General features: G+C 30.0%; 10 protein-coding genes and 1 non-coding gene across 11 annotated transcripts; 4 read left to right on the top strand and 7 right to left on the bottom strand.

Annotated features, from left to right (window-relative positions):
• Positions 1-219: 219 nt before the first annotated feature.
• On the top strand, positions 220-2,637 carry BX663DRAFT_499765 (hsp7-like protein). Its single transcript, XM_051526229.1, has 4 exons — positions 220-373; positions 466-675; positions 811-2,125; positions 2,212-2,637. The coding sequence occupies exons 1-4, from the start codon at positions 308-310 to the stop codon at positions 2,613-2,615; spliced, it is 1,995 nt and encodes a 664-aa protein (XP_051385437.1). The 5' UTR covers positions 220-307; the 3' UTR covers positions 2,616-2,637.
• A 1,195-nt stretch (positions 2,638-3,832) lies between these two features.
• Positions 3,833-5,877, bottom strand: BX663DRAFT_429100 (Metallo-dependent phosphatase-like protein; the record flags this gene model as incomplete). The annotated part of the gene is made up of 6 exons (XM_051522716.1): positions 3,833-4,635; positions 4,826-4,859; positions 4,951-5,062; positions 5,118-5,423; positions 5,498-5,586; positions 5,668-5,877. Coding segments are annotated over 6 exons (1,554 nt in total), but the record flags the coding sequence as incomplete, so codon positions are not given.
• A 679-nt stretch (positions 5,878-6,556) lies between these two features.
• On the bottom strand, positions 6,557-8,212 carry BX663DRAFT_499756 (t-SNARE). The gene is made up of 7 exons (XM_051526228.1): positions 8,009-8,212; positions 7,722-7,933; positions 7,520-7,661; positions 7,355-7,451; positions 7,144-7,295; positions 6,885-7,087; positions 6,557-6,816 (listed from the first exon to the last, which is right to left on the bottom strand). The coding sequence occupies exons 2-7, from the start codon at positions 7,786-7,788 to the stop codon at positions 6,644-6,646; spliced, it is 834 nt and encodes a 277-aa protein (XP_051385435.1). The 5' UTR covers positions 7,789-7,933; positions 8,009-8,212; the 3' UTR covers positions 6,557-6,643.
• Positions 8,213-8,242: 30 nt separating this feature from the next.
• On the top strand, positions 8,243-8,847 carry BX663DRAFT_499754 (uncharacterized protein). Its single transcript, XM_051526227.1, has 2 exons — positions 8,243-8,388; positions 8,471-8,847. The coding sequence occupies exons 1-2, from the start codon at positions 8,304-8,306 to the stop codon at positions 8,755-8,757; spliced, it is 372 nt and encodes a 123-aa protein (XP_051385434.1). The 5' UTR covers positions 8,243-8,303; the 3' UTR covers positions 8,758-8,847.
• Positions 8,848-9,153: 306 nt separating this feature from the next.
• On the top strand, positions 9,154-11,689 carry BX663DRAFT_499752 (uncharacterized protein). Its single transcript, XM_051526226.1, has 2 exons — positions 9,154-10,833; positions 10,983-11,689. Exons 1-2 carry the CDS (start codon positions 9,190-9,192, stop codon positions 11,505-11,507), a joined length of 2,169 nt encoding a protein of 722 aa, XP_051385433.1. The 5' UTR covers positions 9,154-9,189; the 3' UTR covers positions 11,508-11,689.
• Positions 11,690-11,743: 54 nt separating this feature from the next.
• BX663DRAFT_467951 (coatomer WD associated region-domain-containing protein) lies at positions 11,744-15,011 on the bottom strand (the record flags this gene model as incomplete). Its single annotated transcript, XM_051524083.1, has 7 exons — positions 14,889-15,011; positions 14,679-14,699; positions 14,462-14,578; positions 14,328-14,364; positions 14,036-14,265; positions 12,209-13,964; positions 11,744-12,153 (listed from the first exon to the last, which is right to left on the bottom strand). Exons 1-7 carry the CDS (start codon positions 14,889-14,891, stop codon positions 11,744-11,746), a joined length of 2,574 nt encoding a protein of 857 aa, XP_051385432.1. The 5' UTR covers positions 14,892-15,011.
• A 131-nt stretch (positions 15,012-15,142) lies between these two features.
• On the bottom strand, positions 15,143-17,144 carry BX663DRAFT_499747 (nucleotide-diphospho-sugar transferase). Its single transcript, XM_051526225.1, has 5 exons — positions 16,685-17,144; positions 16,228-16,524; positions 15,628-16,103; positions 15,513-15,556; positions 15,143-15,455 (listed from the first exon to the last, which is right to left on the bottom strand). Exons 1-5 carry the CDS (start codon positions 17,023-17,025, stop codon positions 15,381-15,383), a joined length of 1,233 nt encoding a protein of 410 aa, XP_051385431.1. The 5' UTR covers positions 17,026-17,144; the 3' UTR covers positions 15,143-15,380.
• A 1,274-nt stretch (positions 17,145-18,418) lies between these two features.
• Positions 18,419-19,139, bottom strand: BX663DRAFT_499743 (uncharacterized protein). Its single transcript, XM_051526224.1, has one exon. It carries the CDS (start codon positions 19,123-19,125, stop codon positions 18,487-18,489), a length of 639 nt encoding a protein of 212 aa, XP_051385430.1. The 5' UTR covers positions 19,126-19,139; the 3' UTR covers positions 18,419-18,486.
• A 203-nt stretch (positions 19,140-19,342) lies between these two features.
• BX663DRAFT_t43 lies at positions 19,343-19,415 on the top strand. Its single transcript has one exon. It is a non-coding gene; the product is annotated as a tRNA-Phe (tRNA).
• Positions 19,416-20,673: 1,258 nt separating this feature from the next.
• BX663DRAFT_549447 (FAS1 domain-containing protein) lies at positions 20,674-21,929 on the bottom strand (the record flags this gene model as incomplete). Its single annotated transcript, XM_051531147.1, has 3 exons — positions 20,674-20,991; positions 21,074-21,192; positions 21,272-21,929. The coding sequence occupies 3 exons, from the start codon at positions 21,927-21,929 to the stop codon at positions 20,674-20,676; spliced, it is 1,095 nt and encodes a 364-aa protein (XP_051385429.1).
• Positions 21,930-23,361: 1,432 nt separating this feature from the next.
• On the bottom strand, positions 23,362-26,067 carry BX663DRAFT_549446 (uncharacterized protein; the record flags this gene model as incomplete). The annotated part of the gene is made up of 4 exons (XM_051531146.1): positions 23,362-23,718; positions 23,786-25,507; positions 25,573-25,800; positions 25,873-26,067. 4 exons carry the CDS (start codon positions 26,065-26,067, stop codon positions 23,362-23,364), a joined length of 2,502 nt encoding a protein of 833 aa, XP_051385428.1.
• Between the last annotated feature and the right edge of the window lie 235 nt (positions 26,068-26,302).

Below are 26,302 nucleotides of genomic sequence, written 5' to 3'. Positions count from 1 at the left end.
TTTTTTCTTACCATTTATTCTATATAATAATTATCCTTTCTAACAATATTTAAAGATTATATAAACTTATCTCGTGTATTTTTACTATTTCCCTTCTTTAGACGTTCTATTTTATTTTTTAATGCAGCAAAATTAAGTTAAAAAAATATATAGTAAAACTAGGGTTTTATTTCTCTGATATATTTCATATGATTGTAATTTTTTTTTAAGAAATAAAAAAAAAAAAGAAAAGAAAAAACCTCCTCCTTCTCATTATTACTCTTTTTTTTTTTCCTTCCATCTATACACAAAGATAGAAAAAGAAAACATGTATCATTTTTCGAAGCTTGCTAGTCGAAATCCACGACTTTTTACAACAATAGCTCGAGCAAATGTACGGTCAACATTTATATATATATATATATGTGTGTATACACATATACATATTTGTTGTCAGACTAAAGAATCTAAAATATACGTTTATAGATAGGAGCTTCGATACGATGGTACTCAACTACAAAAATCAATGGTCCAGTCATTGGTATTGATCTAGGCACTACAAACTCATGTGTTTCTGTTATGGAAGGGAAAACCCCTAGAGTCATTGAGAATTCAGAAGGTGCAAGAACGACACCTTCGATTGTAGCATTTACAAAAGAAGGTGAATTATTAGTAGGACAAACTGCTAAACGTCAAGTAAAATAAATTATATCAATGAAGAACGAGAATATATATATATATATATATACAAATATACATATATACATACACACAAAGATGAAATTTATAACTCTATTACTTTTATTATTATTATTATTATTATTATTATAGGCTGTTGTTAATCCAGAAAATACGATTTATGCTACTAAACGACTGATTGGTCGTAAATTCAAGGATCCTGCAGTTCAAGCAGATATTCCAAGTGTATCCTATAAAATTGTACCTCATACGAATGGAGATGCTTGGGTAGAGGTAACGGGTGGTAAAAAGTATTCACCATCTCAAATAGGTGCCTTTGTATTAGGTAAAATGAAGGAAACTGCAGATGGATTTTTGAATAAAAGAGTCAAGCACGCTGTTATTACTGTACCTGCCTATTTTAATGACTCACAACGTCAAGCTACAAAGGATGCTGGCAAGATTGCAGGCTTAGATGTCCTGCGTGTCATTAATGAACCCACAGCTGCTGCTTTAGCCTATGGTCTTGATAAGGCGGGTGATAAAACGATTGCCGTCTATGACTTGGGTGGTGGCACGTTTGATATCTCAATCTTGGAGATTCAAAGTGGTGTATTTGAAGTCAAATCTACAAACGGTGACACAGCTCTAGGTGGAGAGGACTTTGATTCTCGTTTAGTGCGTTATGTAGTAGATGAGTTTAAGAAAGAGTCAGGTGGTCTTGATGTGTCAAGGGATCGTATGGCTATTCAACGTATCCGTGAAGCATGTGAAAAGGCTAAAATTGAATTGTCCTCAACGGTTCAAACAGATATTAATTTACCCTATATTACCGCAGATGCTACAGGACCAAAACATATTAATAGTAAACTAACACGCGCAAAATATGAGACCTTAGTAGCAGATCTCATAAAAAGAACTATTCCTCCTTGTGAGAAGGCAATGAAGGATGCAGGTGTTTCAAATAATGATGTTCATGACGTTATCCTAGTGGGTGGCATGACTCGTATGCCAAAGGTAGTTGAGACGGTTCGAAGTGTTTTCGGTAAAGAACCTTCCAAGTCAGTCAACCCTGATGAAGCGGTTGCCATCGGGGCTGCTATTCAAGGCGGTGTCCTTGCAGGTTCTGTAACCGATATCCTGCTTTTGGATGTCACCCCTCTTTCATTAGGTATCGAAACCCTAGGCGGTGTCTTTACACGTTTGATTAATCGTAACACAACTATCCCTACCAAAAAAGCACAAGTATTCTCTACTGCAGCTGATGGTCAAACACAAGTTCAAATTCGTGTCTTCCAAGGTGAACGTGAACTCTGCCGTGATAATAAACTGTTGGGTGACTTTAATTTAACGGGTATTCCACCTGCTCCTAAAGGTGTTCCACAAATTGAAGTAGAGTTTGATATAGATGCTGATGGTATTGTCAATGTCAGTGCTAAAGATAAGGCTACTAATCGTGATCAATCAAGTAAGTATAATTATTGAAAGAAGGAGAAGATGAAAGAAGAAGAAGAAGAAAAAAAAACAATTAATATTACCTTTTTTTTTTTGAAGTTACTATTGCTGCATCTTCTGGATTAAGCAGTGATGAAATTGAAAATATGATCCAAGAAGCAGAAAAGAATGCAGAAGCTGATCGTGCTCGTCGTGATACAATTGAAATGGCCAATCGAGCTGAATCTGTTATGGGTGAAACGGAAAAGGCAATGGAAGACTTTAAGGACCAAATTGATAAAGATGAAGCAGAAAAATTAAAGCAAAAGATTGAATCATTAAGAAATGAGACAGTTAAAGCGCAGGCAGGGGATGTAGATATCAGACCTGATGACTTGAAGGAAAAGATAGATGATCTTCAATCCAGTTCCTTGAAACTTTTTGAAATGGTTTATAAAAATCGTGCACAACAACAAGAAGGAGATAATACAAATAATAATAATAATAATAACCCTCAACAATAAAGAAAGTTACATTTGTTATTTCTTTTTTCTTTTTTCTAAGAATTATTAATAATATGATATATTTCCACTTTTTATATAATAATAATAATAATACATAGCAAATAAATATAATTAATGAGGATTCTTTAAATATCTTTTTCTGCTCTTTACATTAAGAGTAATCCCATCATAAGGAGTACTACTACTGTTGCTGCTGCTGCTGCCACTACTACTACTATTTGAAGAACTAGTAGACTCAATAAAGCTAGCCCTTTGTTGATCTTCCTCTTGAGTTAAAGTATCATCGGATATGGATCTACTCATTTTTTCTTTATTCCCTTCCTTTAAACTTGTTGTCTCCATCAACTTTTTTTCATTTTTAATAAATGAATTCTGTTGATATTGTTGACAAGTAAGACAGCCTTCAATGAAATTCAAAAATCTCTTTTTTTGCTGTTTATTTTTAGTACTTGTAAAGATACCATTTTTACCCCATCCAATAGTATAACCAGCAAAGAGCATCCAATAAACATTCACATTTTGAATAAGTGTAGGCCAGATGCCACCATAAAAGGAGGCAAGCGCGATAAGCTCACTGGAACGCCAAAGCCAATAAATTGCTTCTAATCCTTTGAACCATGCTTTTTCATTCACTTGACGGCATCGTTTGTTGTTAGTTTTATGACTTTCATTATGAAGAATAGCTGCTGTTGTTGTTGTCGTAGTAGTAGTAGTAGTAGTAGTAGTAGTAGTAATAGTAGTAGTAGTAGCAGCAGCAGCAGTTTTTGTAGAATTTGTTGTCATTGTATGCCTTCCACCATCTGATGAAGAATGACGATATTGTTGTTGTTGCATCATGATGATAGCTCCCTGGCATGTCAACTCGCTTGCATCCGTACCTCTCCAAGTTACTAAAAGGAAAAACATAAAGACATCTAAAGTAACTTGTTCAGCGGCAAACATCCAAGTATCAGCGATTGGTATCCATTCCCCGGCAAACACCATACCCCACATATAAAAAATACCATAGCGTTCAGCATTTGTATCAGCAGCAGGTATAAAATTAGCTCTAAACCAAGGCAGAGTTAAGAGAGTTAATATGTAGGCAAATGTCAGATGCCAGACTAATGGTTGATCTTGTGGTAATTGTAAAAGTCTAAGAGACCAAATCAAAATTTGCTTCTTTAAATACAGATAAGAGCAACGTGATGACTGTTTCTTTGCAATCACGATTTGATCTATTGCATGAATACGTAACAAAATTTGACTGATACGTTGTTCAGAAACAAAAAATTTAGGAACAAGCAATAAAAATAATATGCTTGAGATAGAAAATAAAGTAATACATTGTAGCTAATAGACATAAATAAATTAGGAATTTTTTTTTTATAATAGTTATTATTATGACTTACAACTAAGGCCATTTTAGACTTGATAATAAATTCACCAGACCCTCCACCAATTTTAGCTCTATACATATCTGTACGGAACACAGTTTCAGATATACTGGATTTACCATTTGGAGTAGTTATACGAATACTAAGCTGATGTGTCTTCCTATCTTCCAATAAAGATGGATCCCATGGAGATACCCAAAGTGGGTTTTTCGTATCACCTACATAGATAGCAGGATTAGGATGTAATTGACCATTAATTTTGATTTCAATTGATATTTTTTCGGTCTCTTCTTCCTCAGAAAATACTAAAAAGCGAATATGAGTGCTTTGACGAATACGCCATAAGGGTTCCTTTGTAGGGATCGAGAATCGAGCATCTTTAGGATTAGTCACTAAGATAGAAGGAGAAGGATGAACTAGATTAGGCCAAATAATTTTATCATCTTGCATAGGTTGAACAAGGCCTGCAGAATTGACGGGACCCCTTTTTGGGATTTGGTCTAAAGGTAATTGAAGGTCTACAAATGAAATTAAATCATGATCTATGGCAACAATTCTATAGAGTCCATGTTCCTTTAGATCACCTAGTTCTAATTCAAGTGATTTTGTAATAGGATTATATGATTTGAGTACATCACCTATTCCTATATATATATATGAATACATATAAATATATATAACAAAATGTCAATATGTATATATACATGTATACATAAAATTATCAAGTAAGTGTGACGAGATATTTACCTGCTATAAGCTTATGGAGGTGACCACAGAAATAAATACTGTAATTTCTTGATAAATCTCGAAACGTCTTTCCTGTTTTCGAAACACCAAATACCATCGTAGTTGTAGGATAATGAGAGAACTTTAAAGAATATGTTAATAAGGAATGTTATAAACGGAGTGGAGGTTTTTTTTTTTTTTTTTTTTTTTTTTTCTTTCTTTTTCTTCCTTACTAAAAATGTATGATTAAATGTGTTCAGTGTCAAAGCCTTTTCTAATTGATCCATAGTTTTTGAAGTAAGATAACCAAAGAAATTTAAAGGTCTTGATGGTCCTCGTTTTGGGCTATGATGAAACGTTTATTATATATTACACAAAGTCTTTTTCTTTTTTTTTTTACCATGCATCTATCGCAACAAATTGATAATTTCCTACTTCGGGTTTATTAAGTTGCCATGTGTATATGCCTTTACCTTGCTCTACTAAATCGGCACTCTTCCCATGCGTACTGTAATAATTAACTCGAGACTTCCATGATGGCAAATTAAAGCAATCATGATTACCTCTTATATCGTACCATTTGGTATTCACTTTTTCATTTATTGCCGTTTGATATACATCCCATTCATCGATGTATTGTTGAGAAGTAACCCTTTTTTTATCTTTAGCATCTGTTAAGTCACCAGTAACAATAACAAATTCTGGTCTTTTTTTAATAATAGATAATAAAAAATTAGGTAAAAGGAAACATCATATTACTCTACTAATGTAAATATTTACTTGACAACAGGTAAAATAGATTGAATAAAATGTAGAAAATGAAAAGTATGGCCCTTGGGTCTAAATCTTGATAAATGTAAATCTGTAACCTATAAATAAATAGGTACATTTATATATTTTGTAGTTTAGTAACCTATTTAACATCTATACATAAAATGGATCATATTTACATGTACAAAATAGAATATATTATGTGATTCTGTACCAAGTACGATTGAGTCATTTTTGATGATACTATGACCATTATCATGAATTGAAGGAGAAAACCAAGAATGACCTTCAGTAGGTCTTAATGCCTTTGTAGAAGACAAATACAGCTGAATTGCTCTTAAAGAACAAAGTAATGTGATTAGAAGGTATATTAATCTATTCATATATAAATAAAAATAAAATAGAGAAAGAAAAAGGAGAGAGTGAAAAAAAAAAAAAAAAGAAAAGAAACAATGTCACTTTTATATTAACAAATAACAAACACAAACAAATAAAATAAAATAAAGCCTTTCTTCCTTTTCTGTGTGTCTCCCTTTATTACATTATTAATCATTTTCCTATACGCAGAATAATACAAAAAAAAAAAAAAAAAAAAAAAAAAAAAAAAAAAAAAAAAAAAAAAAAACTTGTTTGATTCTAGTAGCAGAGTAAATAGTAAAGAGATGAACTAAGGTTTTAATATTATCCATTCTGTTAAAAGTAACAAATAGAACGTACGACTCCTTTATTATTATTATTATTATTATTATTATCGTAGCCTCGATTCAAGTTTTATACTTTAACGTTTTATATTCATTTCTGATAAATTCCTTCGTTTTTTCTTTTGTTCTATTATAAGCGTATGTGTATGTGTATGTAGCCTTGGATGGCCCTTTCTTTCTTTATTTATTTATTTGTATGTATATATATATAGTCATTTCTTTAACAACAGTCTACTATAAAGATATACACATATTTATATGTATACAATAAGATACTCAAGCTAAGACTGAATATAAAGCACAAATGATTCTTTTTTTTTTTCTTTTTTTTTTCTTTTTAGGCCTATATCATATCATAATAAGCATATACAGAACTATAACAGGATTGATTTATTCTTTTTATAATAAATTTCATTTGTTGTATAAAAATATAAATAAGAAAAAAAGGGTATTTTTATTTTGCTACTACAATAATTAAAGCTAATACACAAGCAACAATTGTAATAATCAACATAAAACAACACATGTTCTTTCTTGCTTTCTTTTGATGACGATTTGCGACTGTTAACTCTTCCGTTGCCTGTTTTGTATTTTGTGCAATATTTAACACATTGCCATAAATGCTCTCTAAATTCATTAAAATAAAGTTATTACTGCATTTATTTTATTTTATAAATAAATAAAGGGATACTTACGAATACCACTTTCTTGCTCATTAACAAGCATACCAAGATCACGAAATACTTCATTTAATTCCGTTATTCCTTGTTCAATATCTCGAATTTCACCTTCACGTTCAGCAATTAAAGTTTCGTTATATTCAATTTCATTATCTAACGCTTCAATTTGAATACGTCTTTGTGTATCATCAGCTTGTTCTTGTTCTTGTTCTTCATCACTAATAAACACATGTTAATCATTTAAAATAAATTAAATAGTCCCTTTTTTTCTTACTCCATTTGAGATTGAAGTGCTGCAGTCGTTGCTTTCTTTTTATCCACATATTCTCTTTGTTTAGATATAGACTCTCTTTGGATTTTTTGAAATTCTGCCAAGACCTTTTGAAAGTCTTTAGATAACTTTTGTTGTTCAAGCTTTCTTTGACGCTATATAATATGTATATGTAAATGCTTAATGTTATCATTTATTATTATTATTGAATTACTGTTTTCTTTGGATCCGATATTTGTTGTTGAGATAATAACTTTATATCTGATGTTGTGTCTCTTATTAATTCTCTTGTGCTTTCTGTTACGTCATGTCTAAGGTGGAAAAAAAAATAAATAAATAAATGTTCATTTCTCATGTTGTAAATTATTATTTGACATACAATTTATTTCTGATATCAGGATTATCTTTTAAAGTTCCCAAGAATCCAATAAGTCTTTCAATGCTTGTAATATTTCCATTAATATGAAATATCTGTTGAGATACTCTTTGTGTTAACATTTTATAATCACTGTCGCTTTCATCTAATCAATTACAATTAATAACATTCTTTCTTTCTCTTTCTTTAATTCTAAAAGAATAACCTTGTTGAGTTCTATTTCTTGTGGAGTTAGATATTCCTAAGCCCTGTTCTAAATCATTAAATGACATGTGTATATTTTATTTATTGAAGAATAAAAGATAGAAATAAAAAAAAAATGAATTTTTTTCTTCATCAGGAACGAGAAAAAAAAAATGAAGATTGAATACGACGTCAGTTATTAAGCATAATTATTTTATTGGTTTCTTTAATGAACTTTAAATATTTATATGTATTTTTTTTTCCATTAGCTAAAAGTATATGAATAACATGTTTATATAATATGCCTACTAGTTTATTGTAGTACTTCCTTGATAGTTCAAAGAAGAATAGCTTGTCAAACTTTTAATCCTAATGATGAAGCAAGTTGTTTTCTGTTTTGTTTTTTTATTCTTCCTGTACCAATAACAAGTAAGGAATTGAGTCAGCTGGTTTATTCTTCGTCGTCAGATGTGATATTATCCCTTATTATTAAGTCATCATAAAAATATGACGGCCGAAATAAAATTCTAAAATTTATATATTTTTTTTTTATTTTTATATTTATATGCATATCTATTACTTTTTTTGGCTTTAATATATCAAAATGACTAAAAAAAAAGAAAGACTAATTCGAGGTCATCGTAAAGATTCAGTTTTATTTACTCTTGTCGAATTGCAAGATTTAAGAGGTATATATTTAAACATGTATACATGTATTGCCTTTTTTTTTTTAAAAAAAAAACAAAATGATCGTAATGTTCAAAAATATAGCCCATCAAAGAACATTTGAAGGTGCATATTGGCGAACTGCTTTAGCAGCTTTCTCTTCGGGATTGTTAATTTTAAAAGTATTTACAAGAGAGTTTTATAAGATTGGCATTACATTCTTTGTTTTTGGATTAGCCATGTTAGCCATCGCTTTATGGCGTAGACGTACTTCTTTTGATGTATTTGATCAAACGATTCCTTATAAAACAAGCGGTGATTGGGTTATTCTAACAACAATTGTAACTATGGCAACATATATTGTGCTGCTTGTGTTGTTATTGAACCTTTAATTTATGATACCCATTATTTACTACACTGAAAAAATAAAAATAAATAAAATAAAATCACGTGATAAATAGTGATATGTGAAGAAAAAAAAAACAAAAAAAAAACAAAAAAAAAGGAATACAAATAAAGCGACTAATTGAATATATATAAATAAATATAAAAAAAAAAGACCGTTGACAGGTCGCACATGCAATTGTATGCTATTATTAAACAATAGCAACCATGTCCTCTCTCCTCTTTTATTTTATATTGGCCAATAATACAATTGAACATGCTGAGTTATTCTTATTTATCCAATCAATAAAGATTTTAAGCATAATTTTTTTTTTTTTTTTAAAAAAAAATAATAATATTTTCTTTTTTTTTTTTCCTTTCTTTCTTTCTTTCTTTCTTTCCTTTTTTTTTTTTTCTTTTCTTTTGCTATTGTAATAATAATGCAAGCTAGGAGAGAATGTCATATTTCGGATTGTGAAGATAATGACGATGAAAGTGAATGGAGCTTAAATACATATGAAAGCAGTAGCTCAGAGAATGATGAATATTCAAGTGACGAGTATAAAGATCATTACTTTGACCCAACGAAAATCACAACTTCACTTCCACTTTTACCTTTTAATAATCAAGTTGGAGGACATGCACCCTTTTTTCGTTTTTCCAAAAGAGCTATTTGTAAGCCAGTAACTGCAAGAGAGCAAGTATTTTATGAAAACATTGATGGCCAACATCACGAATTACTACCATTTACATGCCAATACATGGGTGTTTTAAATGTCACTTATCGTTCACTAGATAATGCTTTAGATCCACCTGTACCAGAAGTTTTATTTGAAAAAAACAAGCATTTATTACGTGATTGGCAAGCTTGTGCATTTAAGAAACATCAAAGGCAACAACAACAACAACAACAACAATGCTATATAGGTCGACGCCATTCGTGTTCACCTGAAGCTCACGAATTACTAAGGGCATCATCAAATAACCGATTTCGTGCCACACGATCTAGAAAATTTCAAGAACAAGTCTTGAAGGAAGTCTTTTCTCCTGAAGCACTTAGAGAAAGACTCATGTTGGCAGAAGATTGGAAACGTAAAAATCGATTAATGAGTCACGAAGAAAAGTTGAAACCTCTTAAATCATCCCCAGCTATACCAACAACAGCAACAGCAGCTGATTCTACTTTTACTTCATGGAATACAAATGAGTCCAAAATAGCCCAAAGTTACTCTGATCATCATTTAAATAAAGAAAAATCGTGGAAAGATGAAAATCCAATTTCTCACGGAGGCAGTTCTGCACCTGTCATGATGTCTGGATTAAGTTTTTGTAACTTGGAAAAACTAAATGTATTCTCCTCATCCGATTTTATTAGAAGAAATTCAGGTGATAGAGGAGATGGATTTGGTGATGATGACAGTATGACTTTGACAGGCTCGATTGATCACATGACATTAGAACCTAGAAGACCGTCTATGATCATTTCACCTTCTTCTTCACCTGATATATGTACAAAAAATTCACAGTCATTGAATGATCATGATAGTACCAATCATGACGAAGGCGCTATTTTTACTATGGATGATATCGATATTGGAAAGAATTCAAGGAGAGAAAAGATCAGTAAGAAGAAAATCCCTTTACTTCAAGTGGATTCAATTTGCCTTAGTAGTAGTAGTAGACAGTCAAAAAATAATAATAATAATAATAATAATAATAATAAAACTTTAGACACTAATAATAATAATAATAATAATAATAACCCTAATAATAATCATCATCATAATAGTCCAAGGCCACCAGATAATCCTTGGTCACTTCAAATATATAATCGCGATTTACAAAAGATGCGTAATCGAAAGCAATCCACGTCCTCAGACGAAGTATCACAGCAAAATAATGTTCAGAAATATATTTTAATTGAAGATTTGACTGATGGAGTTAGATATCCTTGTGTTCTTGATTTAAAAATGGGGACTCGTCAATATGGTGTTTATGCTACGCGTGAAAAGATGAAAAGTCAAACAATAAAATGTGAAAAATCCACAAGTAAAGTTTTAGGTGTTCGTGTATGTGGCATGCAGGTAAGAAAGAAAGAAAGAAAGAAAGAAAAAAAGAAAGGATATACATATATGTATATATACGTGTGTGTGTGTGTGTGTGTGTATGTATGTACGCATGTACGCATGTATGTGTAGTCACATGCTAAATGAATGTTACATCGTCATAATAGGTCTATAAGAAAAATTCAAGTGAATTCATTTTTCAAGATAAATATTATGGTCGAACTTTAACGCCTGTGACTTTTCGTGATACTTTAGAAGCCTATTTAGATAATGGTCAAGGCTGTCAAATTCAACATATACCCGTTATCGTTCGTAAGCTTCGACGACTGGCAAGAATCATAAAGAAAATGGATGATTATAGACTCTATGCCTCTAGTCTTCTCATGATTTATGATGGCTCCCCTACGACGACAGATACACGAAAGAAGATTGATGTCCGTATCATTGATTTTGCTAACTGTGTCACGGCTGAAGATGTTCAATTTCGTCAAGACGAATTTACTTACCCGCCTCGTAATAAAGGTCCCGATAATGGTTATTTGCTCGGTCTCAAGACACTTGTTTTATGCTTTGAATGGATTTATAGAAAACATGGAGGTCTCTCGGAGGATTTATATGTACAATCTGATAACGTATTTGATGATATTTATGAACCAGCAAATGATGAAGTTCTTTCAAGTATATTACTTTAATATGTAGTTCATGTACATACTCTTTTTTTTTTGCGCAATACAGTCTTTTTGAGAAAGATTTCTTTTTTACATGTATATTTATAAAAAGATATATATATAACGAATTCCCCCCCCCTTTTCCCCTCTTCTTTTCTCTCTCTATTTTCTATCATATCCATTCACTCTTTTTTTTTTAAAAAAAAAAAATTCTTGTAATTATATAATTTTAATATATTTTATTATTCTCAAATTTTTTTTTAAGACTCTTCTTTTTCATCTGCTACTTCTTCTTCTACTACTTCATCATCAACATCAATAAGAGGTGATGATGATGATGAAGATGATGATGTTGTTGTTGTTGCTGCTGCTGTTGTTGTTGTTCTTGTCTCCTCAATAGTAGATTCTAAATCTTTGTTTAAAAGTTCAGGGAAAAGATTAGGATATTCTTTTGGATCTGCTAAACTCTCAGCTGTCTTTTTACGGTTTTTGCTTTCAAGTCCAGATTTCCATAATTGAACAGTTCGAGAAATTTGATCAGGACAATAAGTTCTTGCCAACATGGCAGCTTCAGGAATACGATCTGTCTTGATTAACAAATCAATGGCTTCTTCCATGGCCCCCAATTCAAATAAACAAGTAAATGCAATATTATTTTTTTCTTGTTCAACTATGAATTCATATGTGATTAATTGTAAAGTCAATTTATATATTTATATACTTACTTGCTGTATCTGCAATGCGTCTAATACCAGCACGATTACCATTAGCAGTATAAAAGAGTAACAAACCACTAAGATCATTTGCCTTTATCAAGCATTCTTCTGCCAACTTGAAATCCCAAGAGGACATGGCAACATCACCCAAAGTTCTCCACTTGGTTTCAGAATCATATTCATGTGCAATTTCAGAAGCAATATCCAACTTACCAAGTTGAATAGCAAGGTCAAATCGTTGATCAATATCTGTAGTCACCTCAAGGGCTAATTCCTTAAGATCTTGAGATTCCAAAAATCTTGCAACACGTCCACGTTGATCATTAGGAATAGATTCAAGCAAGTCAGCGGCAGCATCAAGATCACCACGAAGAATAGCAGTTTGATATTGAATGACACTTAAAGATAAGCTATAACTATAAAAATGAACATCTCTATCAGCCATATAGATTCTGTTATCTCTAGGTGCATAACCCAACAAGTACATGGGTTTATCAAAGTGACTAATCGTGTATGTTTCAGTGCCAACAAGATAGTTCATTCTATTCGAATTATTGGTGTAAATAAAACAATCACCTGCCCAGGTACCGGTCTTTACTACCTCAGGGACTTCAGTAATAAACTCAAAGGCATCTTCAACGCCTTCTTCCCCTGGATCACCTCCGTTTTCAATAAATTGAGCATAAGCTTGAGCATTATATCTCAAGACATAAAACGAATCATCACATACAATGGCAAGTAAATCACCTGCATCAGACCAATAAACAGCTTTGGAATCTACATCAATACGACGTACGACTTCCCCACTTTCCCAATCATAAAAATTCAAGAAACCAGTGCCACGTACACCAAGCAAGGCACCGCTATAGATACCTTCAGCGCTATAATTTAATTTCGGAAGCATACCCGATCTTTCCTTAAAATTCTTGAATACTTTTACTCTTGAAGTAGATTCACGTACAGCATAAACGTTAGAATCATCAGCCCAAACAAAATCAAGACCGCTACCAAAACTCTTATTTCTCCATGCTAAAGCAGTATAAATAATATATTCTCCATCACCACAGACAACAACAAAACGACCATTAGGAGAATGTTGAAGTGTTTGAGGGTATACTTCACAACTGCCAAGGTCTTTAATGGGTAATGCCAAGCGTTCACCATCTTTGACATTTTCATCGATACCTGTTTTGATATTCGTTGTTTGAATTTCAGAATGCTTTGCCCAAATAATTTTTCCAGATAAATCCATCGAGACAGCAGGTTCCTCTCTACCCAGTTTAATCACAACGGAGCCTTCATCATAACCCAGGGCCACGTTGTTCCCATTCTTTTGAGTGGCCATACACCAAGAACGTTCTAGACCATAATTCAATGTATTTTCAAGACGATATGTATCCGAGTTCCAAATACGAACAGTACCATCCTCAGAACCAGATAAGATAATGGGTAAGTTGGGATGGAAGGCAGCAAAGTTCACATTTTGATTATGACCTTCAAGAGTTTGAACGCAATTCTTATTTTGATAATCCCAAATTTTAACAAGATTATCATCAGCACAAGAAATCAAATAAGGTTTATCCCCTCCCTGATAATAATCTACATAATTAACGCCCTTTTCATGACCTTCCAAGGTAAAATTCGGGACATTAGATCCAAGTGACCATACTTTAATCATGCCATCCAAACCAGCTGAAGCAAATGTATTGGAATCTTTAGGATTAAAAGTTATATGCATAACAAAATGAGCATGACCTTCAAAAACCTAACAATAAAAAAAAGAAAAAAGTTTAAATAAGATTGAATTCAACATATAATAAACTTCAACTTTCTTACTTGAACAGATTTCCATCCTTTTTCCCAATCCCAAAGACGAATGGTCATATCATCAGAACCTGATAATAAAAGAGGTTGAGTAGGATGAACTGCAAGACAACGTATATAATCCGGATGTGCTTCAAATGAAGTCACCTTTTCAAGCGTATTATAGTTAAAAACACGAATTTGTGAATCGTCGGCACCTGTAACGATCCAATTCTTGCGAGCAATAAACTTTGCAGCACGAACTAGAATGTTGAAGAATAATAATCAGTAAAGATGGGAAAAGTACTTGATTATTTAATTATACCAGGTGTTTCTGAAACTTCAATCGTTTTTACTAAAGCCTATAGATGGGGAAGGGTTTTTTTTTTAATATATAAATATATAGAGAGGCATTGTTTTTTTTTATTGTTATTTTATTTATTTCTTTTCCACAAGTACCTGTGTTTCATAATTGTAAATTTGAACAATACCACTGTATAAACTTGTTAACAACCAAGGCTCAGTGGGATGTAAATCAACACATTTAACACGCTCAGAACGCGATAATAATTTACGCTGTTGTTAAAATAAACATAAAAATAGAAAAAAGGCTGTTAATCTTTTTTTTTTCAATCTCGATAATTGCAGAAATGCTTTATAAATGAATAAGACTTGCCTTAATATCAATGCGCATACCCTAGAATGAATAAAAATGAAATATTAGTATATAAAGAATAACATGCATGTCATAAATAAGAGTTTTTTTTAAAGAGGAAAAGATGATGAATAGATTATGATAACTCATCTGTTTCTTTTGGACTATTAATATAAGGTATGCATTCATCCAAGAGAAACAAAATTCGATATTAATTAAAAAAATGTTTACCATTTTGTATTTGAAGAGGCTTTACTTGTAGTTTTTTATTATTATTATAATATATGAAGGAAATAAAAATAGAAAATAATAATAATAAAAATAAAAATAAAATAAAATAAAAAAAAATAAAATAAAATAAATCTAAATAGCCTACAATATTATAAACTGCAGTTTTGGCCCTTTTTTTTTATTATTCATTTCCATAAAAAAATTCAGGTTTATCGTAAAAAAAGTACTTTTGTTAATGGCAAATTTTGATTGGCTTAAATTGAAAAAAGAGTATTTATTATGTTCGTTTCAAGTATATGATAACCTTTGTTTTATTAAAAAAAAAAATAATCAGTAATTATATTGGGCATATGTGTTGTTGGATATGATAACCATCTAAAGACTAATAATAAATACAAGTAAATATCGTCCATAAAGTAGTAGTAGCAGTAAATATAAAAGAGTGAGAGTTTTTTTTTTTTTCATAAATGATATATTTATAACAGCATTAGTTTAAACAACTTGATTGGGAAGATAATCTTTAGAGAAACTCCAAGGATATCCTTCTTCAGGATATTGTTTCCAAGACTAATAATAAAAAAAAAAATAAGCTTGTAATAATATATCTATCGTGTCACTACTTACTGAAAGACAAGATCCCCATTGATTATCAAAATTTGCTACATTCTCTAAAGGAAAAGATATAAATACGTATATCTATTTTTTTTTCTTGAGAAGGAACTAAAAAAAACTAACTAACCTGGACACATGCACTTTCCATAAATACCGTCATCAATACAATGAGCAAAATTATCGTGTTTATAACCAATATCATTAAAGAAATGAACCTGACTTTTGTTTAAAAAGAGACCTGCTGCTAAACTATGAACAGCCGCATCACCCCATCTTTCATAAAAGAAATTGCCTGTACTGTCAAGATAATCAAAATAAGCTTGATAATCGTTGCTTCTCCAAAAGTTTAAGCTAGCAATTTCAAAGTTGGACCAATAATGACACAAGTTGTAGCCAGTTTTTGGATTACCAAAGAATCTTAATAAAGTTGTATTAAGTTCATGTTGATGGGCAAATCGGATTGTATGATCCCAAAGTGAAGGAATTGTTTCAGGAATCTCTTGAAGTGTAATTGTAAAACCATATTCTTTATTATTTTCTCTCATAAATCTGAATGGATCATAATCAAGGTCACAATAAAATTCAACGCCTGGCTCTACACGCCTAATAAAAAAAAAATAGAAGTATGATATGGTAAGGTATGGTATGTACGCATAATATGATATGAGTTAAATAAGCATTATTTATACAGATATTTATATATATTTATATATATATATCTATTTACCAGTAATAGTCATATTCTTCTAAGAGTGGATGACGATAAAAGAAACCTGAATTAAAACGACACATATGACGATAGGATAGAGATCCACCATACATGATATTACGAGAAGCATAATCGCGTAGTTGATGATTCATTACTGTTTGATTAACATGATCTGGTACAGACCACATATGTTTAGGTACGAGACCAAATTTAATACTAGCATCTGTCATTGCAGATATAGCCCTTTTGAATTCATCAGTAAAAGGTTCATCATTTAAAAAGACAAATGGATAATTATATTTACGATTGAAGCGACTAGGATAAAGAAGTTAATAAACATGACAGTATAGACAGACAGACAGACTGTATAAACAGACTGTATAAACAGACTGTATGAACAGACTGTATGAACAGACTGTATGAACAGACTGTATGAACAGACGGTATAAACAGACTGACTGACTGATGAACTTACTCTTCAAATTGCCTTAGTGTACGTCTCATAGGTTGAAGTTCATTATTTCTAACTAATATGACGATAACTGCCTTTTCTTTTTGTTTATAAACTGGAATTTTATCACAAGTCGGTTTAATATCAACAATCGTATATTTGTCGATTAAATTATTATTAAAAGAAAGAGGAAGCTGTATAAAAGTAGTATTGACTTCTTCTCTATTATTTATTAATCCTGATCTTCCATTTGTAAGCGAACTGAAACATCCACTTGATGATGGTCTTGAAACAAAATACAAAGATATAGAATATAAAAAGATGATTGATATAAGCGTAGTCAGGTATGTAACTCCTCTTTTCATTTTTTATAACTCAAGAATAAAAAGGAAAAAAGATGTATTTTTTTTTCTTTTACTTATATTAAAAAGTGAAGTATTATCTGAAAAAAGAAAAAAAAATCATCGATACTTTTTTTTTTTTTTGGATAAATACTTAATGTAGCAATGATAAGAGACGGGAACGATTATAATTTGTTGAAAGGATTTTTTTTTTTTGGTGCCGATATAGTTTGATTTGGCTTGGCATTTTAATACTTGGAATAATACACATTGTTGTTCTCTTCTTCTTCTTTTCTTAAAATACATATTTCAAATAATTCATTAAAAGACTATTTAATAAAGACAGTAAATATTTTATCATTTTTAATACTAATAAATCGAAACCAATGTTCTATTATGATATAATTTCCTTGTCACATGAATACTGAACATCCTTTTTTTTTTTTTTTTTTTTCCTAAAAGAAAAAAGAGATCGACAAGGGCATTTATCTGGGATTTAATAATTTAATGTGAGCTTATTTTCTCTTTTCTTCTCCCCAAAAAATAAATAAATAAATAAAAAATTAATTTCATAATTATTTTTTTTTTTTTTTTGTTGATCTTTGTGTCTAAATAATACTACTCGATTGCTCGGATCAGTCTAGTAAGATAATTTTGGATGAACCGAGAAAAGGGAATTCAGATAGGAAAATAATGTTAATTTTCAAACAAATCAGACTTTTTTACCTGTAATAATCTGAATCTACGATCTTCATGATAAGTAAAATATATAAATATGTATATACAATCTTGTGAGAGAGGATCGTCTTCCTTACCAGTTTCAATTGATGCAAATATGAGAATAATGCTAGTGAGGGCTATTAAAATGTAATAGTAGACAATCTAATGCAAAAGAGAGACAATATCATGATATATAACAAATTAAAGTAGAAACTCCTTTTTTTTTAATCTATCAAGTAGGAATAACGTGTGTCGATTGCAATAAAAAAAAATAAAATAAATTAACATTGTCTGCATTCAAAGCGTAAAAAAAAAGAAAACTGTAGTAACATTTATTACTGCTCTATTTGTTTCGAAGTTGATTGTATATGTCTCTAGTACTTCTTTTACTATTCATCTTCTCTTTCACAGCTTTTACATCTTTTAGTTCGGAAAATAGAATTGCAGTTAATTGTTTCTCTTTCGGTGTCCAAGGACTTCGATCTATCTCTGGATCTAAACAATTGGTATATCTTTCTTTTAACTGTGATACTGATCTTAGAGTCTTCATCTCTTCTTTAATTATTTGAAAATTATCTTCACCATGCTTAGCTACTGCTGCTAAAATCGCTTCATCTTCTTCTTTAGTGAATCTACCTATAGTTATGCATATACATATTTATATATTTGTATTAATATATTTGTACGTATGTATGTATTTATTTGTTTTTTTTTTTTTTTAGTCATTCATTCATACTCATATTATATGTATCTTATCTTAATCTTCTAACCTTTTTTTAAGCTAGTCATCTCATAAGCCCATTTGTTTCTGCATTGCTTTTCACTTCTTGATTTTATTTTCTTTGAAATCTTTTCCCAATTTTTTCCATATTTTGAAACTAATTCTTTTAACTTTGTGCTTTCTTTTTCTGTCCAACTACCATGATTTAATGCAGGATGCATGGAATTATTGTAAAATTCTTGGATACGTGCGATCGTTCGTTTCTTTGGTAACGATTCTTGAATCAATTCCCAGTTAATCTTTTTTGGATCTTGTATCGCTCCTAAATTCTGTTGTAATATTTTTTTTTCTTCTAAAGTCCAGCGAGTTGCATCACATACATTGGACAAATAATGAGACCGAATACAGAATGCATTTCGACCAGGAAAATAATTTTCAAATACTTTCCATTTATTCCCATATTTCTTTATCAACTTGAGTAACTTTTCTGTGTCTTCACTTGACCAAGATCTTCGTATGTTGTATTCTTTTGTTCGTTCTGCTTGTACATTATTTAATTTTGCATGTTCTTCTTTTAGTAAATTACGAAATGTTGAAAATGTAGAAGTGTTCAATAAAGATTTATGTTGTTTAATGTTTAATTGGTTAAATCTAAATATAAAATGGCAAAAGACTTTATTCATTTGTAAAAAAAAAAAAAAAAAAAAAAAAAAAAAAAAAAAAGAGAGAGAGATACTTCTTTAATACTTAGTAATTAAAATTTAAGGGGGGAGGGGGTAGAGAAATCAAACAAGACCGGACAAATCAACAACAATAGATGATTTCCCGGACAGTCACGTGACTGGCAATAAATTATGAATAGTCGTTATTTAGCGTTTAAAAAGTTCCAATCAACAACAAGCGGGTATAGCTCAGCTGGGAGAGCGTTAGACTGAAGATCTAAAGGTCAGGTGTTCGATCCACCTTAGCCGCAATTACATTTTAATTTTTTTTTAAATTGTCACATCATTATTTCCTTCTTTTTTTTTTTTTTTTTTTTGACTTCGAGTCAAAATGAATAATACAAGTTCGATAATAATAATAATAGCATAGTGAACTATGAAGAGAAAGAAGTTTCCTTTACTTTTATTTTTTTTTTAGCTGTGTATGTATTGATTTGAATCTATTCTCCTTTGTTACATAACACCTGAAATAATTAAATATAAATGAATGAAAGAAGAATATCCTCTCTTTTTCATCTATGCGAAAAAAAAAATAGAACACGCAATATACTGTTAATGGAATACTTCGGTAGAATAGTTATTATATAATATAACTTTATTAGACACCACTTAAAGTTATTTGTAAAACTTTTTTTTTTTTTCCTCGTGGAAAAAGGATGATGAAAGCTCGAAAAATAAAATAAATTAAATTAAAAACTATCATAATATATAGATATATGTATATACTTTTTAAGAAACATACACGTATAAGTCTTATATATAAATAGTAATAGTGCTATAAGGTCTGATATGATGACTGTAAATATATATATATATATACATATAAAGTTAGTAGAAATAAAAGCAACTATTATTAGATCAATGTAAATGCTAGATCATTGTAAGACAAATAATAATAGATTTCTGCACATTCTTTGAATGAAGAGTAATATAGTGGGCAATAATAATGACAAAAATCAAGTTATGTAATTATTTCATTTTACCCATAATAAAATGATGTTGATAAAAAATAGAAGACGCTGTTGCGTTTATTATTACATAATGATATTAATCAATTCAATATAATTCGAAGAAGTTCGTTTGACATAAGGAAAAAAGTTATCATTAACTCTTTTTCTTTCCTTTTCTTCTTTGCATAAAAGTTTATTTAATATTAACTATACTATTTTAATTATTTTATAATTTCTAAAAATAATAATACTGACCATGTCATTTATAAACAATTATTATATGATGTACTTTGATCATAAAAAAAAAAAAGCTTGCTGTTTTGAACTTAAAATTGGATAATTATTAAGCGATAAAACCTAAAATAATCTACAAAAGAATAGTGAATTTGCTGAAATGATTCATAATTATCTAAATATTATAATGTAGTAGACAGTAACTTTTATTATTATTATTATAATAACTATAGTACTGATATTATTTTATTAAAAATATATATATATATATATATATTATAGATTAAGTCAAGTAAATAGTTAAATATTATTATTAAATTAGAATTTAAGCAGGAGTAGAATAGTTAAGGACTTTATCAATAACATACATAACACCGTTATTAAAGAAAATATTAGACTCTTCAACACGAGCAGTATCATTCAAAGTGATTCTAGTGCCATTTATGAATATAGGTAATTGAGCATTATTCACAGTAGTTAAATTAAGATATCCATTGTTAGCAGCAGCTTGTTCAGTGAAATTAGTAGAATAATAAACACCAGGAATAGTATGAGCAAAAATAATTGATCTGACAGCATCATTACTTAAGTTATCAAAGTCGAAATCTTCTAAAGCATCATCATCAGGAGCAAAGAGAGTAAACTAGAAATATTCAATATAAATTAATTTTAGTTAACTGCTATCTATTATTATTATTACTATTATTTAATTAAGACTAATTTACATTCTTTGCATTATTCAATTCTTCAGAAACTTCAGGATGATTCTTCAAAAGCTTAGCGAACGTTTCTGTATCATCGACACGATCAATAACTTCAGTAGGCTTCATAGGAGGGAACAAAACTAAATATGAATGATTACTATTAGTTTTTATTTTAAAGATATATATATATATATATATATATATATTTATATGTTTTACCTGTGTCAATAATATTGATATAACCATTAGAGGCTTCAATGTCTTTATAAAGGACATCACCATCGTCATCGCCATTACCAACTTCATATTCAAGATATTGACTATTATTATTCATCCATGCTTGGTCATTAAATTCATCATATGAAGCATTATTTTCAATAAGAATAGGCAAACCGGTGTCAAGGAAATTAATAGAGTCATTATTCAACATAGAGTAAACAATATTAGTATATGATGTCAAATTAGAGAGTTGAATTGAGTCATTAACAATATGATAGTATATAATATCAGAAATAGTTATATTGCTAATAGTGAAACTAGCAGGAGGATAGTCATTAGTGATGTTCAAATTGTTTGCATTTGCATACGACTTGAAAATATGCATAGCCTTATTCATAGTACGATCACTAGGAATAAAGCAAGTATAATTAGCGGTTTGGTTATTTAAAAGATCAATAATAGGTTGATAGCCAGAATCAGATTGAAGGAGACCAGCAAATTTCTTGATGCCCAATTTGTTATTAGGATCCGTTAAAAGCTCAGCAATGGTAGCAGAGCTATTACCAGTAGGTGTTTGCGTAGTTTGTTGTGATGATTCTTGAGTAGAAACAGTAGCTGCACCAAGGAGGATGAAAGATAAAAGTTTTTTAAGTTGCATTATTCAATTAAATTATATTTAATAACACTAAATAAAAAATAAGTGTATTTGTGTGCTTTTTTCCTCCTTATATAAATATGCTGTCTTTTTTTTTTTTTTTTTTTTTTTTTTTTTTTTTTTTTTTTTAAACAGTAATATAAGACTAACCTTATAAATGACAAATGTAAATCTAGTTTTTCCAGCTTTTCGAAGAATATTCGAGCATTGAATAATCCAAATACATTTAATTTATCCTGTTTCGTAAAAAAAAAAAAAAAGTAGATTTTCGATATTACAGTAGCATAGTTATAAAATTTATGGCATAATAATTTGTTGTTATGACAAAAAAAGTATGCTGCATAATAATAAATCATAATGTGGTATGCAACAATTATTATTATTATTATTGTTATTATTACTTTTCTTTTCTTTCTTTTTTTTTATGATAGTGATAAAAAATAATAATAATAATGGTTGTTGTTATTATTATCATCAAAAATAATAATAAAAAAATCAGAAATTTACATTTAAAGCTTTTTCAACAACGATAATAGCGTCCGAAGAGGCTATACCATTCAGCCAGGGATAACTTAGTAAAATCATCATATTAGAACTCCAACGTCTGCATAATGAACCCATTTTGTGGTTCGAGTACACAGACTTATAGCAACTAAAATTAGTCGCACTTTTTAACACTATCTATTTTCTTTTCTGACTTTAAAATTTTGTGATTTCTATTATATAGAGAGTCAAAATTTTTTGATGATGTCATCACCGCCAACTATTTAAATCACGTGACGGTCGCTTTTTATAATATTATGTTTTTTTTTTGATGTTGACAATAACAAAACCATAATTAATAAAATAAATGAACTCATAAAACTTTCTTTTATAATAAGTAATATTAACCATTAATAAACTTGTATTTTTTTTTTCAAGAAGAAAAAATATCTTTTAAAGCCGATGACAAAATAATAGAATGTGTTTATTACTACCTTTAATGATAATATACATGTGTGCTTCTCTCTTTTTGTTCGATTAAATTTTATTATTATTAAAATATGCAATGCTTTCACTTCTAATCATTGCTATAAAAATAGAAGAACAATGACATAATCTAACGTTTAAAGGGTCATTATACGTCATTTCCTTAATTCGTCATTCAATAATATTTATTTCTACTATCAAGTACATTTAACAATAAACTTTTTAAATTAGAAAAATAGTGCATGTCTAACATTTAATTTTAACATGTGCATATTCTTTAAACACATAATTATATATTAGAAGAAAAAAAAAGACAGTATCTTTTTCAAATTAAACCAATATAATTATTGATTTCTGAATAATATATTAGGATACATTTTTTTTTAAATATATAATAAATCTATACAATTGCATTTTTTTTTTTAAAAAAGAGTATATTTTCTATAATAGAAACAAACTTTATATATTAATTTTTAGATGAAGCCTGTAACTCGGGAAAAGCCATGACTTCAACTCTATACACTGGTACACCTTGCTCACCACCAAATTTACCCTTGCTCCTTTGACGGAATTTAGTTAGTTCATCAATAGGTACATCGGCATTATTTGATTCCTTTGAATATTTCTCATTACGTTTGACAGTTGCATGCTTATTCTTACGATCATATGCTCCTAAAATATTTTTTAATTGCTCAAGATCATCGATAACCTCTATTTCATTATCAACAAGTTCACGTAATGTAACAACAAGTTCTTTAAGTGCTGGTTCCAAAATAAGTGTGGTGAAATGAATGTCTAAAATGTTATTAGCGAAATCAACAATCTATTAAAAAATAAAATTTATTATTATTATTATTTTGGTTCTTAATAACTTCTATTGGCATACTTACATTACTACGTTTATTCAAGTTGGATGATCTGTCCTTTAACCAACTAATGACTGTTTCAAGTATAATTGGTAATTCAGATGAATCAATACGTTTCAGTGCTTGTTGTAAAAAGATGTCATTTTTTGGCGCATCTACAATCATCTTTAAATATGTACTGAAACGGTTCTTCCATTCACTTTCATTTTTATACAAAGAAATTAATGCTTTAATAAGTGTTACCAAGTCATTTTCAGGGATATCGTGCACCTTTTCTAGCACTAGAGGAATAAGTGCCCATTCCTTTCTTTCTACTAATAACCTCATGATGCCTTTATCTGCATAACTACTACGAAGCATTGATCTTGACATCAAATAAAGAATCACATCCATAGGCCAAAATTGAGTATTATTCGTTTGAAAGCATCTGGAAATTACGTTCGAAATAAAGAATTGTGAAAGCTGTGTGTTACGTTTTTCTGAATCGACGTATTTTGTTTCCATAGCATGACGATACTCATTGGTTTTAGCAGTCATTGGATCTAAAGAACTATCTTCCATAAAAACATCATCGTTATTAGAGGTATTGAAAGTAACATGGATATGCTTGAAAAATGTGTCTGTAAATTCTTCTTGAGTAATATCTTCCATCATTAGTTTTGCTAAGGCGTTTGTACTTTTCTTTTGATATTTCTTCAAACGAGAAACCCATTTTTGGTATACTTGTTCAGAATCATCATTTATGCAAAACTTAACAGGCTGACAGACAGTTTCGATTCCACTATGAGAATATCCAATACTTTGTTTTGAGTCAATTGAATTATTAATACCCATAAATTCAATAGTTTGCTTCATTTTGCCCATGGCTGCTATCAAAGAAACAGGCTCATTATAATATGGACAAAGCATAATTACTGAGTTTGTGTCCACCATCTTCTTTGAGGATTTAATTTTTTTAGTATCAGTTTTAGGAGTGATAGAGGATATGGTAACGGCAAGATGAGAATTTGGTAAGACAGCAATCTTATATATACAGGCATTCTTGCTAAATACATTTTTCTCGTTCATTTTAATCAATTGTTCAGCTTGAAGAGTACCATATTTCACATCCCAAACACTAATAACGTGCTCCACTTCATTTGTTTTCTTAACTGTACGAGGTACTACCATTGCAACATAATTATCGTTCAATTGTGTAATTGCAGCAATATTACCTAAAACATCATCTTGAAAACGATAACCGTTTAATTTGATTGATAAATGTTCAGTCATCGTGCCAGAAATCTTTTTTGAAGAGCTATGTCTCAACTGCATATTCCATATAGTCCAAGTACCAACATGACTCAAAATAGTTAATCGGCCGTTTGTAGAATCAAAGGTAAAGTCAACAGGCTTTTCTGTTAATTTAATATCTATGCTTGTAATGGGATCAATGCTTCTGCGCTCAACATTAACATAATCCATTTTGAAACTGTATATATTGGAATCTTTGACATTATTAATAGTAACAATGATTGTTGACATGGAAGGAACCATAGATGAAGCAACACAGCAAGGACGTGTGTGTGCGTTTGAAGTAACAAATACAGTTGACCAAATCACATTACACTTTTTTTGTGCTTTTTGTTTTGCTGTAAAACGATCTAAATCTTTTGTAGCTAAATCGATTGTTCCATTTTCACTAATTATAATGACATGAGATGGTAATGCAGACGATACGTGAATAGCACTAATACATTCATCAAACTAACATTCATAGAAAACCAATCAGTTTATAATCCCCAGTATATAAAGTACTATTTTATGCTTACCTTTTTGACAGTTTTATCAGTTTCTTCATTATCTCCAGTCTTTGTATTCTTCCATAACCAAACTGTTTTACGCTCTTCATCTGCAGTAACATCAGGTCCAGAAGCAACAATGGCATAAGTATAATCAACTGATTCGGAATCTCTACCGCCGTCAATATGTGTAGCTGGTCTAGCAAATGCAACTCCTGGAGGTGCTGTCCACGATTTAATACATTTTTGATCAATAGTCTGAATGAATGAATAATAAAAAAAAAAAAAAAGTCAATTCATTTGTTACAAACATTAGTTAAATATAAATACATTGTAAATCTTAAAGCCTTCACCCTGAAGGGTGACTGCGGCAAAATCAGCTTCGTCTAAGCGTTCAGCGGAATCGTTGTTTACAATTGCTTCTAAAGAGTTAAGTCCAATGATAAAATGCTTACTATCACTTTCAGCAATAGTATTGTGGAAGCGAGCAAGTGGAAAAGGCTCTTCTAAAACGAATCCGGACATACTAATGAAGAACTTGAAGGTTAACTAATTACTTCAAAAGAGTAATCTTTTTTTTTTTTTCCCTTCTAATAAAAAAAAAAGACGGTAACTATCTTACATAAAACAAATGTATTTTGTGGCTTATACGTGACTTTTTTATATTTTCATCAAACTTGCATAGTTTCTTTAGATACCTCAATTATACTATTTGTTTAATGATGATAATTAATTAAAGTAGAATAATTAAACTTTAAGC

Source organism: Cokeromyces recurvatus, assembly GCF_025118155.1.
Source record: "Cokeromyces recurvatus strain NRRL 2243 chromosome Unknown BX663scaffold_5, whole genome shotgun sequence".
In the NCBI taxonomy this organism is placed as follows: domain Eukaryota; kingdom Fungi; phylum Mucoromycota; class Mucoromycetes; order Mucorales; family Mucoraceae; genus Cokeromyces; species Cokeromyces recurvatus.
The sequence above is the reverse complement of the archived record's forward strand: the minus strand, read 5'-3'. Positions and strand labels throughout refer to the sequence as shown.

Bases quoted from the DNA above. Each gene is read 5' to 3' on its own strand.
- BX663DRAFT_499743 (XM_051526224.1), bottom strand. From the start codon at position 19,125: ATGAATAAAGTCTTTTGCCATTTTATATTTAGATTTAACCAATTAAAC.
- BX663DRAFT_499754 (XM_051526227.1), top strand. From the start codon at position 8,304: ATGACTAAAAAAAAAGAAAGACTAATTCGAGGTCATCGTAAAGATTCA. The intron at 8,389-8,470 runs GTATATATTTAA...TCAAAAATATAG, and splicing joins CGAATTGCAAGATTTAAGAG to CCCATCAAAGAACATTTGAA.
- BX663DRAFT_499756 (XM_051526228.1), bottom strand. From the start codon at position 7,788: ATGTCATTTAATGATTTAGAACAGGGCTTAGGAATATCTAACTCCACA. The intron at 7,452-7,519 runs GTATGTCAAATA...TTTCCACCTTAG, and splicing joins CCTGATATCAGAAATAAATT to ACATGACGTAACAGAAAGCA. The intron at 7,296-7,354 runs GTAATTCAATAA...CATATTATATAG, and splicing joins TATCGGATCCAAAGAAAACA to CGTCAAAGAAAGCTTGAACA.
- BX663DRAFT_499765 (XM_051526229.1), top strand. From the start codon at position 308: ATGTATCATTTTTCGAAGCTTGCTAGTCGAAATCCACGACTTTTTACA. The intron at 374-465 runs GTACGGTCAACA...ATACGTTTATAG, and splicing joins CAACAATAGCTCGAGCAAAT to ATAGGAGCTTCGATACGATG. The intron at 2,126-2,211 runs GTAAGTATAATT...TTTTTTTTGAAG, and splicing joins TACTAATCGTGATCAATCAA to TTACTATTGCTGCATCTTCT.
- BX663DRAFT_499752 (XM_051526226.1), top strand. From the start codon at position 9,190: ATGCAAGCTAGGAGAGAATGTCATATTTCGGATTGTGAAGATAATGAC. The intron at 10,834-10,982 runs GTAAGAAAGAAA...TCGTCATAATAG, and splicing joins TTCGTGTATGTGGCATGCAG to GTCTATAAGAAAAATTCAAG.
- BX663DRAFT_499747 (XM_051526225.1), bottom strand. From the start codon at position 17,025: ATGAAAAGAGGAGTTACATACCTGACTACGCTTATATCAATCATCTTT. The intron at 16,104-16,227 runs GTAAATAGATAT...TTTTTTTATTAG, and splicing joins GAAGAATATGACTATTACTG to GCGTGTAGAGCCAGGCGTTG. The intron at 15,456-15,512 runs GTAAGTAGTGAC...TTTTATTATTAG, and splicing joins AATGGGGATCTTGTCTTTCA to TCTTGGAAACAATATCCTGA.